Genomic DNA, 13,293 nt, shown 5'->3' with positions numbered 1-13,293 from the left:
CTGTCACTGTCGAATTTCTTATATATCCATAGAAGATGTAAATCCTTTACCATACTTATGTTAAAACCTACAATGTTAAATCAGGCAACAGGTCTTTTCCCAGCATTTACTGCTGTTTTGACTGCAAAAACTACCTAGGAAGAAAAAAATTTAGTATCAGAATGAGAATGAATTATAGTAAAAAAAAAATGTGAGCAGAGAGGGAGAGAGAGGCAGATTTCTTTTGCACTGGGAAAAAAAAAAGTATAAAGTGGTTAGAATCCGGGGAGTTGAGAGTATCCCTTTAAACTGTGGTACTGCAATTGATCTCTGTATGTTTTCTGGTATCCGTCTCTTTGAAAGGAGAATGAGAGCCAAGATCATTGGCTGTACTCTAAAGCTGTCACATCTCAGTACTGAAAAGGTACAGTACAAGTGAATTGCAACAGTCTGTAGCTTTCTTTTCCATATCGTCAAGAGCTTTGAGACTGATGAACCAAATGAATGCTTTATTTAGGGCTGAGATACAGATCCCTCCAATCTGACAGCGTTTCAGCCTCCGGAGTGAGAAAGCAGCAGCAGCAGAAGAAGCAGAAGCAACAGCAGTAGCAACAGCAACAGCAGCAGCCCCTGCTCAAGTCCAGTAGAGGAGACTTGATCACCAATTCATCCTGGAAGTCTACCTGGGATCGTGCGCTGTCCAGGGTCCTGAAAAATGAACCAAACGGCCAGCGTGTCCCATCACATCAAGTGTCAACCCTCGAAAACTGTCAAGGTAGGAACCCAGGTTTCCTTCTTCCCTCTGTTTCTGCATATGTATCTTCATTCATCTACTGAACACATGAATGTTGGTATGGCAGGGCACTGACAGTGAAGACAGCTAGTTGCTCTGAGTTTAAATGAAAGATTGGATCTAAGAGTTTAGTTCTGTTTGTATGTGTGTATAGACTGGAGAGAGTAGTTTTCACTTAACAATTCATTTACCTTGATGACTTTTGATTTTTTGATTGAGACTCTATAAGTGGTATATTTTAGGAAGAAAGTTTAGTGAGCTTTGAGCTTCCAGAGGAGTTTTTATTCCATGTCCGTTTTCTTGATGAAACTGGTGAAGAATTTGCAAACTGCTGAAAACAGATAAAATTAAATTGAATACAAATTTTATAATAACATTTCATTGCCATATGGATTTGGGACTTCTTATCCTTTTCATAGAAAAACATATTCATCATTGTGAGTGTTGAACTGTTGGTTATACTAAAGTCACTATAGTGATGGAGTATGAAAGTCTATAGAGGGAGTATACAAACATATGCTATTATCTAAGCCATCGTGTAAGGGAGGTGATTGGGGATGCCTTTTAATACAAGTGCTTGTTTTAAATTTGAGGCTTATTTGACATGGCTAAAAGAAAAGGACCAAACTTGGAATTTGACTGTTCTGTTTTAGTTTTAAGTAATGTTTATGCTATCCTCTTTGCTGTTATTTTGGTGTTCTTACTTAAAAGGAGACTTCTTAAAAACAGATTTCAAATGAAGGATTTATTTTGTCTTGCAATTTATCTGTGTGGATATTTTGCATCCTGGGAGAAAGTGATGGGCTCCTTTGGAACTCTTTCATGGAAAAAAAAAACCTGATAACCTGATAGATAATTTTTAGTTACTACAATCTCTAATTCACAAACAGTTGTATGTCTTTTATTGAGATTCCAAAATTCGACATGACTGGCTTTTTGTGCTTATGTTACTTTTCGTTTATATCTCAGGTCTTTGAAAATACTGCATAGGCTGTCATTAGACAATATAATTTTCAGCAGTAAGTTTTTTTCTTGTGAACTTACCTACCCTTTGTCAGTCTTTGAGTTATAAATATACCATACACTGAACTCCATTTATATGCAATTATTTTTAAAAGCAACGAAGTCTCCAGGATGTATCAAATGATATATAGTTAGACTCTCAGCATATATAAACATATAAAGTTAACTATAACCATAAAGAACTAAAATTCAGATAATTTTCACCATCTCTAATGGCAAAAGCAGTGCCTTTCTCAGCATTGAATTTTTTGTATGGTGTCCAAGTTTAGAAATAAAATACTATGCTTTAGTATATAAGTTTTCCTCTGCATGTCACATTCCCATATATGTCATTTATGTAAGCATACCATCACTGAACAATGACTAAACAGTACATATATGACACTCCACATTGTGATATATAAACTCTGGTGGGAAACATGTGTTGTAGCCTAAAGTGGGATAGAATTATGAACTGGCTATCTACCTTTGAGTATGTTTGGAAACCCATAAATGACCAGCAGCTTTCTGTTTAAGTGTTTGAGGTCACAAGAATCAAGTGTTTTATTTGCCCTTTTATTTATTGGATAAGGACAAATTAATGCTACTTTCTGGACTTAAAATTACTTTCCTTATTGGTCCTCTGGCATTGACTGCCCTCAGACAAACTGTGAAGGCAGAAAAAAAAAAAAAAACGTTTCTAGTCTAAGGGTTTTGCATCATCTTGCTGATCTTGCAGATGCTCTTTTTTTTTTTTCATTCTAACTGCAGCCATTGAACTGAAATGAAAGGCATCATAAAAATTGGACAACCCACCACTTAGCAATGTATTACATTAATGGCTTAATGAAGAAATCTTGAATCAAAGCACTGGATGATTTGGTTAATTATACAAGTTAAGTTCTTTTGTGTTGTCCCCACCCCCCATATTGCTCTGGGGAGCAAAAGATGCTTGTGATGTTCATAAAGTATATAAAGTTGCAAGCATTGAACTATTAAGGGAGTAATTACTTGAGTATTTTCCAATTTGCAACAGTAAAAGGGGATGAGTGGAAAAGCTCTCTTACTTCAAATTATGTGCTCAATTATGAAACATTTATGGCTTTTGGAATTTATACTAAAAATGGCTATCTATATTTAGGTAATGCATTAGCCTATGAACACAATGCGGCAACAACCTAAGGAAAAACCCTGAGATGAGAGGTTTTTGGAAAGCTATTAGATACTGGAGCTCAAAAGACATTTTGGATTTTTGGAATATATCTTCTTTTTTTTCAAGCATGATTTTTTTTAGAGTTAATTTTCCCCTCACTCTTATAGTTACTATCTGAAAACTTTAAGCAAAACTCCCTTATGGAATCTGATTGGCCTGCAGGTAATGATAAGTGACCCACTTTGGGGCTCCAGAAATATCCAGATACTTAATAACTTGTAAATTGCTCCATTTTGGAAATTCTAAAACCTCTAGGGACTCCCCCCACCCCCTCACAGTTCAGAGTAATAATCCTCTAGGGAATTGTTCCCCCTTTTGTCAATGTAGTAAACGCTGACTGTTCCTTCTCTTGACAGTTTAACTACTGCTAAAAAAGAATGCAATGGGAATGAACAAAAATGAATTGCTTTGGCTAAAAATAGCTTTAAGGGCCAAAATGTGTGGGAGGAGAAAGAACAGGTGTGTTTATATGTCGTTTCTCCAGCTGAAGTTTAAAAAGTGATGATATCTGCAGTGAGTCAAATTTAGCGGCTGCTGCCAGTGAAAGCTGTTTGTGGTCAGAGTGGTGGCAGAGCTGAAGAAGGAGGCGTTGGGAGGAGTCATGATGGAATAAAATGGTCAACATTATTCAGGTTGCTTGACATTTGTTTTTGTCATTCTGGCCATTCTCCAGCTCTACCAGTCCCTGACACATTTGTCCTGATGTACTTGAGCAGGTATGTTCCTGTAGTCAAAACTGATAAGAGAACAGAGCAGAGGAAGTCAAATTAAGGTGTCAGATCTCTTTGGACAAAATGTTGAATGCAATGCAGTCATAAAACCCTCTCTCATTTTAGAGCTTGAAAAGCAATAAAGCTTTTCCTGAAATGATTACAAATCTTACCGTCAAGGTAGCAGCACTCTAAAAAAAGAATCTTTGAGATCTGTAATGGAAAGTTTTAGGGACAATCTGGGAATGCTAAATACAGATCTAATCTTGGCTTATTATAAACTTCATTTCTGAAAAATTGTCCCCACTTTAGGCAACAAACTTGGTTTTTTCTTCCCTGTCTTAGCTTCTCTTGGTTAAACTGAAAGCAAATTAAATCTTCCAGTCAAATCTCTGAACTTCGTTTACTTTTTCTTTCAGCAGAATTTCAAATTTAGAGCTTTGCCTTAAAAAAAGTGAGAGTTTTTTTTTCTTTTTTCATATTTTAATAGAAATCATTCACCCATGTATTTCTAAGGGTAGTAGAAGAATGGTCCATCTTTTCTCTGAAGTTAGAAGTTGTGTGTGAATCCTCAGGGTGGGTGATTCCTCAATCAGGAATCATACCTATTTTATTTTATTACTGAACTCCAAAATATAGTGCACAATATTTCTTTACTTTTCTCATCTAGTGACTCATATCAATGTCTTTTCTTTTTTTAAGACAGACATGGCTTATTCTATCACTACCTTCACACTCAGGTTCCCAGGTTCTCAGATCTGTGTAAATGGATCCCAAAAGCTTCTTTTTAAAAATTTATTATTTATTTATGTATGTAGGTATGTATGTACGTACATACAAATTCCTGGACAAATAGCTACACATTTTTACAAAGTGTATTTAAAGGTGTATTTAGGATTTTCATTTTCTTCAGAGTAGAACATCTATGAGCAGACAAATACTTTTCATGACAATTTGATTGTCTTTATATTGTAATATTGAAGTGTTAGGCAAATACAGACATTTTCTCTTTACCACCTCTAATCCACAGCTCCATCCAAAACTGTTGTGTGTGAAACAGGAGATAAAATTAGGTAGTAAAAGAGGATGAAAATCTTCTCAAATGTACATTTTTTATTAAATCTGTGTGCCTGAGGGCATGGTCATTAGAAAATAATTTGTGTCTTTAGCCATTGGTATTTTGGAGTGTGACATTGTGATAAGTTGGCATGGTGAGAATAATTTGGAAATGTACCAATTGACACCACTTTTTACTGATTGGTAATTCCACACTCCAAGTTTAAAGGATGGATACCACATCCATATTTCACATGGCACTTCAGCTGGTGTTGCATTTTGTCTTAAAGAGTATTTCATATTGCATCCACAAAAATTTAGAAATATAAAGAGTATATAAGAGAAAATTCCACCTCTATGTCATTGCAATATGCAAAATGTACCTCTCAAATATCACTATTACATGAAATTCTAGAAGAGTCTAATATGCTTCTATAGTGTATTTTGACTTAGGGATTCTTCTTGGTCTTTATCCTAAGGACTTTAGTCATAAGGAAAAAAACAAAAAGAAACTTTATTACATTATGATCTCAACACAGACTCAGAAGCACTAAAGAAAGAGTTATCATCGGTATTCAGTGAACCCTATGGTTCCATTTGGCAAGGTACAGATTTTTCTTCAGCATTAGGAGAATGGGCCATTCTCTTAAGTGGTGATATTTGAAGCCAAAAAAGTAGACTTACAAAAAATTAGAATGAAAGACATTGTGTGTGAGAAAAATTTTTTCTCCCTCTTCGAAATGGTCTACATCTTTTTAATTATTCGGAAACAACTTCCTCATATGCTTAAGGCAAAAATCACAGCCTGTGATGACCATGAATAGGATCACAAGTTAGAAATTCTGCTAATGACCAATTTATAGTCATTTATAGTTTGCATTTATGCTAAGTATTTAAATTTAAATACTTATTCTATAGTCATTAGAATAATGACTGTAGATCCTACTCTTTAAAGGAAGGATTAAATGTTTTTATATTTTTAGTAGAGTGACAGTGTTATAAAGATGGGCTAGTTTTCTATTTTATTCCTTTTTTCTTAATAAAATATAAAGTTTCTTTCTTATTCAACATTTAAAGTGTTTGAATTGGCAACTTTTACTTTGAAGAAGTATTTTAATATAACATATTTTTAGTTAAATTTGAACTTTGAGAAAATATTTAGTAGTATTTCATTTGCTTCTTGGAAAAATAGGTGTTAATAATTTCCTAGAAACTCATGTTTTGCCCAGGTAGTAAAGACATTTTTAGTGACAAATTTGTGATGACAAATCACTAATTTTCACTGAAAATACATAGTTCAACAAATGTAGCATGGAATAAGTGAGCTAAGGTAGCGCTTCTCAAAATGTGGTCCCTGGACCAACAACATCAGCATCCCCTATGAACTTATTAGAAATGCAAATTCCTGGGGCCTACCCAGACCTATTCTACTAGAAATTCTGGGGATAGGAACCAGCAATCTGTTTTTGACAAACCTTCTGGGTGATTTAATGCACATTAAAGTTTCAGAAATCCTGTGCTAAAGAGCTACAAAATAAGACAAACTTGTTCTATAGTCCCCCTGTAAGAATTGTCTGTGTTTGAGTATCACAGGTGGAGTCTGAACAATTTCAGAATGATACTTAGGATTATGTAATAATGTGAATTGTATGAGAGCTGAGATCTCTTCAGGTATATATCTCTTTTATCCCTTACAGGGCTTTCTTGATACAAAGCACTTCACACAATAGACTTTGAATATATATTTGTTGATTATTAAGTGACTGTTAAGGTCTATCATCTCTAAGATGAGCTAAATGAAATTTTAAGACCTTGTTTAATTGGTAACCTAGTGGGAAACCTTGTTCTGTCTTTTAAATTCACAGCACATTTCTTTAAAAAAAAAACTGTATTGAGATTTTGTTTGGCTTTCAATGGTTCTGTTATCTGATTTGGTTTGAGGGCATTTGGTAATAAACACCTTTTGGTAACTATGGAGATAGTCACACTAAGCAGAAAGTATGTTAGGAAGTTTTCTCCCTTCTTGCCAGCTTCATCTGAAACTTGGCAAAAGAGTCTTAGACAGGAATATCACCATAGCCTTTCTCCTTTCATTTACGAGTGTTCTTTAGCTATTGGATATGTGCCAGGTTGGTAGGATAGCCCTGGAAGCAGTATACCACAACTGAAACAAACAGGTTTATCATTTGTAAACCTGACCTCCTCTGGACAGACCCAGCATGGTATTACATTAGCAGAACCAATTTAACTTAGGTGATAAGCCTTGAAATAAAAGAAGTTTACATTCTGAACAACTTTATCTCTTGGAAATTTTTATAGGACTCAGGTTTTTGTTTGTTTTTTACAGTTAGGATTGGGAAGAAAGATCCATTGCATGCAGTCTTACCTGATATGTACAAATGGAGTGTAGGGCGGATTGGATAGGTTTTCCTTTAGAGAGTCATCCTTAATTTGAATTCTCATTCTCTCTGTATCACAATGGATCATGTAGCCTTGGGGGAAGGCTATTAACCCTGTTCAGGCTTTTCTTCTCACTAGCAGAAGGGCAATAAACTTAAATTATCTACCCAAACAAAAATGCTATGTAAGTGCTTTGTATTATAATTTGTTCTAGTAGCAATTTTTAAGGGATATGACATTTTCATAGAGAACTGTATAGTAAGAATCAATTTTTATGACATAAAAGCTAAGAATTTTATTTGCAATTATTATTAACTATAATGATGATAAAAACTCATTTTGAAGTCACCAGGGAGCTGAAAAGTATCTTCTAATATTGTAGTAACATCTGCAAGATCTCATCATGGATCCATACCAGGAAGGTAGGGAAAGAAGAATATTGAGTTTAAATGCTATCTAAAGGACTGATTAATTCAATAAAAAGTGCAGCTACTCATCCTGGTGCTTAACTACAAAAATGGAAGATACCTAGCTGCATGGATTGTACATGTGATTGAGTTGAGGAGAAATATATCATGCTGTGTATATAGCCTTCCTACTATCTCTACACCCATTGTTTCCTTTGCTTGTTCTACGCTTCCACCAAATGGTCCTTTTAATAAACCCTATTTTTACTTCAAATCTCAAACAGAATGTTCCCAGTTCTCTAATTCCCTTAGGCAGTAGTCATGGTCTCAACTAATCACCTATGTTCTCACATAATCTTCTCATTGCCTGCTTCATAACAGTTAGTCTTCTTAGGTATAATTATTTGTTTCCATGTAAGTCTTTCTACTACTTCTCTTCCCTCTACTGCTCTTCAAGGGTCTTTGTCTTTACTTTTGGCAACTTTAGTGCCTAGTGCTATATCCAGGGTATAACAGGTCCTCAATTAAGATTCTTTGAATGAAGGAACAAAGAGGGCTATGAACTCATTTGTCTTCCTAAGAAATGCAGTCTGACTTTTGAGTTCAGAAACATATTAGTCTTCCTTAACCTAAGCTGAACTGAACATTTTACTTTAAAGTATGTAGGCAACATTTGGAGAGATGACAAAGGGGCCTCAAGGATTGTCACAATAGATATGCTAATTCTCTTGAGAAAGAGTGGTTTCTGTAAGTCAAAAATAGGTTTCACATTACAAGTATCTTTTACATTAGGGTTGAGGAAAGTCTGTCCAAATAGAGACAATCTTTGCCCCTCTGTTTTGGAACCTGAGTTAGCATAGCAGATACAAGTTGCTGTTGATTTTAATGGATGGGGCCTTGTAGGGGAACTATTAGCTTTGGCCCTGTAGTGAGACTCTTTCTCATCAGAAACTTTAATTTTCAAGATGAATCACTGCTGCTGGGTTTAAAAACACCACTTCTCACAACTCTGGTTTCTAGGATTTTCCCCTAAGAAAAATGGACTCCACTCTATTTTAATGGAAAGTAAATAGCATAAAAGTACTTATTGTATTTAGTGTATGGGCCCTTTACTTGAATAATTTTTTTCAGATAATAAAGGAATTAGGGTAGGGAAACTATGCCAGGCAGGTATTCTTGACCAAGGAAGGGCAGCTGTAGTAAAATTGTATAAAGGTATAATGGATAGAAGCTTGGACTTACTTTTTCATTATTTTAGTCATTTCACATTTACTGGAAAAAGACTCAAATAGAACAGCACTGCTTGTTTTTAAGGAGCACAGCCCAGGATGCAAACTAATACTATTATAATATAAAATGATAAGTGCTAGGAGGGGTAAATATAAGGTTTGAGTGGCATTTACAAAGCCCAAACCCGATACTATATAGGAGTTAAATTAATTCTTTTTTAATTAAGAAGAGGGGAAGAAAATGTTTCAGACACAGACAAACCTGTGCAAAACATGAAGAAACAAGGCACTGTAACTGTTCTGAAAACATTTATTAGTTGAGTGTGACTATGTTATATAATATAAGTGATCAGGATCAGTGAAGAATGAGGTTTCAAATACATGAAAGGACCTGGACTTTGTGTTATCTCTGAGAATTTGACTCTACTCTGAAGGAAAAGCTTAAAACCAAATATTTCAAAGACAAGATCTAAATTTGGGACCCAGTTTTCTGACCTTGGGAAGCACTCCTAAGGTTTGTGTCTTTAGGTAGAAAGTGAAAATGGTCACACATTCCTGGTCTATCTTCAGGATGATCCAGGTACTAAGATATTATTAGCCAGACAGGTGTTACTAAAGGTATATCTTAATAAGAACAAAAGGTTTTTTAACACCTTGATTTTATACCACCCACTTTCATGAATGCTAATAACAGCTGGTCTTTAAAGGCTTTAATATAGTGGTACCTTTTTAACCCAGAAGAATTTTTTCTGACTAATGACAATCATTGGACTGTACCAAAATATTTCTCTTTAGTATTTGGAGATAACATACAGATAACCATTTTCCTGGCATATTGGTAAGTAATGGTCTTTTGAGCAGTACCAATGCCTCATTACTGACCTCTGTTAGTGGCATTGGATTTAAGCATAAAATATGCCTGGGAATTTCAGATGCAGAGGTGAGAAAGCTCTTTCCTTCTTAGTCTCCTGATTACATAAGCCATATGTTGTCTGATACAGATAACTTGGGTGTCTTGAAGGATTAGTTCCAATGGTCTCCCTCAATAGTTCAGAGCATTTTTCAGAGGAGACAGAAAATACTAAAGTACACTTGATGTGCAACAGTTCTACAACATAAAATTTTAAGTGTTTCTTAGAGATACCAGATGAGAAAGCTGAGGATTAAAAATGGAAAGGAGGGGGGTGGGGAGCCTGGGTGGCTTAGTAGTTTAAGTGCCCAACTCTTGATTTCAGCTCAGATCTTGATCTCAAGGTTGTGACTTCAAGTCCTGCATTGGGATCCACACCAGAGTGAAGCCTTGTTAAACAAAGGAGAGGGAGGAAAGTAGGGGTGCCTGGCAGGCTCAGTCAGAAGAGCATTTGACTCTTGATCTCAGGGTTATGAGTTTGTGATCCACTTTGGGTGTAGAGATTACTAAAAAAACCCTTTTATTTATTTTTTTAATGTTTGTTTATTTTTGAGAGAGAGAGAGAGAGAGAGAGAGAGAGAGAGAGAGAGAGAGAGAGAGAACACGCAAGGTAGGTTGGGGCAGAGAGAAGGGACTGGAGGATCCAAAGCAGGCCTGGACTGACAGCAGTGAGCCCAATGTGTGGCCAGAACTCACGAACTGAGAGATCATGATCTGAGCCAAAGTTGGATGCTCAGCTGACTGAGCCACCCAGGAGCCCCAAAATAAATAAACACTAAAAAGGGAAGGTAGGTGAGGTGCATCCTTTTAAACAAGAACTACCCTGCCCCCTACCACACAAACATCACAAAATAACAGAAAACTCTAAATGAAATGGTTAAAGGAATCAGAAAAAAAAAAAAGTTCACAAAAGGAAAAGACCATTTGAGGAGTCTGTTAATTCAGTGCCAAAATAACATGACCTAGGACCCAGGTAATTCGCACCATTCTGCGTTGTCTTTCTCAGACTAGCTTCTGTCATGGTCAGTACGTGGCTGTTCCAGTTAGATAATTGGACTGCAGACATGGCAACTGAAAATATTGTGTGGGCAAAGAGAAATTTCTTTCTTGAGTTTTTTTTTTTTAAAGAAAGAATTCCACACAGATTTCTCCTCAACTCTTGTTGCCTAGAATTAAATCTTACACCATTTTTTTTTATTCAGTGTACTTGAAGACACACATGCACATGGTTTAGTACAGGAATGAGGAGGGGGCTACCCAAATAAAAATGGGTTCCTTTAGAAACAATGAAGAAGGTTGGATGGTTTGGACAGAAAAGCCAAAAATATGTACCACAGTGATGAGCAAGAAAGATTTTAGAATTTGATGGATATGTAATACATACCATACTGTGAAAGACAGGTGATGCAATGATATAAGCACTGTCTTGACATGATGTAATAAACTCAAATATCATATTGTCTCTGATTGCTTCATAGCAGAGACCTCCTCTGTGACTTTAGAACAAAAGGATGGGAAGAGAGAATCACAATATTATCTTATTCGGGTAGCCTTTTCTCCTTTGACACTAGATGATTCCATGTTCAATCAATTTGCTTTGTATTGTCAAATGGTTGTTTGTTTGTTTGTTTGTTTTATATGTCTTTGGGATCTTTTCTCTTTGCAGGTGATGAGTTTGGGATGATGAGGGGAAATTATTATATTCTTCATCCAATAAATAAGGTTGCTCAGGGCCTATCATAGTGACTTCTTCTCTGGTTTCTCTGGGGACTTGGTATTCTGAAGTCCTCAGGAGTATTTATTTAAACACTAAATGCCTCCAAGGTTAACAGGTAACATATATTATGGTTAGATGCAAATTGGAAGTATGGTAACTGGAGAGGGCATGCCTTACCTAAAGGCATATCAGAACAAGGCTCACTCCCCCTTCCAAAGAAATATCTTGGAGGGGTGTTTTTGAGGAAATGATAGATTATATGGGATCACCAAAAATATTTTCAGGGAGGGTTGGGACATCTGGTTTGTAACTTCCAGCTGAGTGGTGTTATAAATACCATGGGTTTGTTTATTTATTATTATTATTATTATTATTATTATTATTATTATTATTACTATTTTATCTGAGAAAGAGAAAGAGAGAGAAAGTGTAGAAAGGGACAGAGGGAGAGAGAGTCTTAAACAGGCTCCATGCTGAGGTTCCAACCCATGACCTTGGGATGATGACCTGAGCCGAAATCAAGAGTCAATTGACTCTGTCATTCAGGTGCCCCCCAATCCCATGGATTTAATTACCAAATGCTGAACACCAGCAGACTGTGTGTCTCCCACCCAGACCTTTCCCTTCTCCTCTATTCTTGGATGCTGTTCTGTACTCAGGATTCTCACTTAGATGTCTAATAGAAACCATAAACTCTTTTTATGTTTGCTGTTTTCATGTTTCCATCACTAATAAACCATAAACCATCAAGACTTTTGATTGCTACTGCCTACCCCTTTCTCACATCATGTCAGAGCATCTTTTCAGAGACTCAGACTAGAAGTTGGTTTCTGCTAAGATTCACCTTTCTTCTCTTCATCACCTAGTCCATCAGAGAGTTCTGTCTATTCTACCTCCTAAATGTATCTTTAGTCTTGCCACTCTGTCCACCTCCACCACCATCACCAAACTCCTTGCACATTTACCTGAATTATGGCAATGACTTCAGTGGGCTCCTGGCTTCCAGAATACTTTATCACAATTAATTCCCTACTTAATAACCAAGTGGGTATTTAATTTTTTCCTCCAATCACCTTGTACATCTGGTTTAAACTTTAGCATTTCTTTTAGAAAACAACCCCAGAGCCTTCACTTTATCCTGACCACCCTGCATTATCTGGCACCTGTTCTTCCTTCTGACCATATTGTTTCCCATTGTCTGTCCTCCTGCTTCACCTCATGACCATTCTCCAACCAGGCTGGTCCCTTTCTGACTCTGAAACAAGCCAAGTTCTTTGCCAGACGAGAGTCTCTGTGCTTGATATTCCCATTGCCTGGGTACTCTTTTTTTCTGTCATGTCTCATAGCACCTTTTTAGTTTCAACCTAGGCCTTTGTGATGAAATTGGCTCAACTAGGTGTGGTCACCTGTATGTCAGTGCTGCAGAGGCTGATAGCCAGCCATGGTAATTACCTTGCTTTATGGGGATAGCGCTCCTCTCAAAGTTTCAAGATCTTAAATACATGAGGCTCTCTTCCCTCCCTAGAGGCTTTAATCTTTGTTATATTTCCTATCAGAACCCTGACTGTTCAGGGTTTTATTTTATAAAAGCATTCTGTATTCTAGTTTCTAATTTTTTTCTCGGTAATATGTTATTTCAACAAATACTTACTGAATATTCAATAAATGCTAGGTTGCGTGGATGAGGATACCAAAAGGCATAAGACACACAGAGCCATTCTTTAAGAAGCATACAGTCTGGCTTCTTTTCTTTTCTCCCTTTGCCTGGAATGAAGGAGGAAGACTTGGAAAACTAAGTCATTGGTGAAAATAGAGTGTAAATGTGCTCTGAGAGATCAATGAAGGTGTACCTAACTCCGATTTGTAGAAAGGAGTGA

At 36.3% G+C, this 13,293-nt stretch overlaps 1 protein-coding gene and 1 long non-coding RNA gene across 2 annotated transcripts in view; one reads left to right on the top strand and one right to left on the bottom strand.

Annotated features, from left to right (window-relative positions):
* Positions 1–473: 473 nt before the first annotated feature.
* On the bottom strand, positions 474–12,784 carry LOC109502643. The gene is made up of 4 exons (XR_002161375.3): positions 12,382–12,784; positions 7,140–7,287; positions 964–1,103; positions 474–687 (listed from the first exon to the last, which is right to left on the bottom strand). It is a non-coding gene; the product is annotated as an uncharacterized LOC109502643 (long non-coding RNA).
* DPP10 (dipeptidyl peptidase like 10) overlaps positions 663–13,293 on the top strand; it is a 1,363,298-nt gene continuing 1,350,667 nt past the window's right edge. The window contains exon 1 of the mRNA XM_019837999.3: positions 663–754. Coding sequence (XP_019693558.1) covers positions 695–754 — 60 coding nt within the window. The 5' untranslated portion in view covers positions 663–694. The remainder of the gene's footprint in view (positions 755–13,293) is intronic.

This window comes from Felis catus, chromosome C1 (assembly GCF_018350175.1).
Source record: "Felis catus isolate Fca126 chromosome C1, F.catus_Fca126_mat1.0, whole genome shotgun sequence".
Lineage (NCBI taxonomy): Eukaryota > Metazoa > Chordata > Mammalia > Carnivora > Felidae > Felis > Felis catus.
The sequence above is the reverse complement of the archived record's forward strand: the minus strand, read 5'-3'. Positions and strand labels throughout refer to the sequence as shown.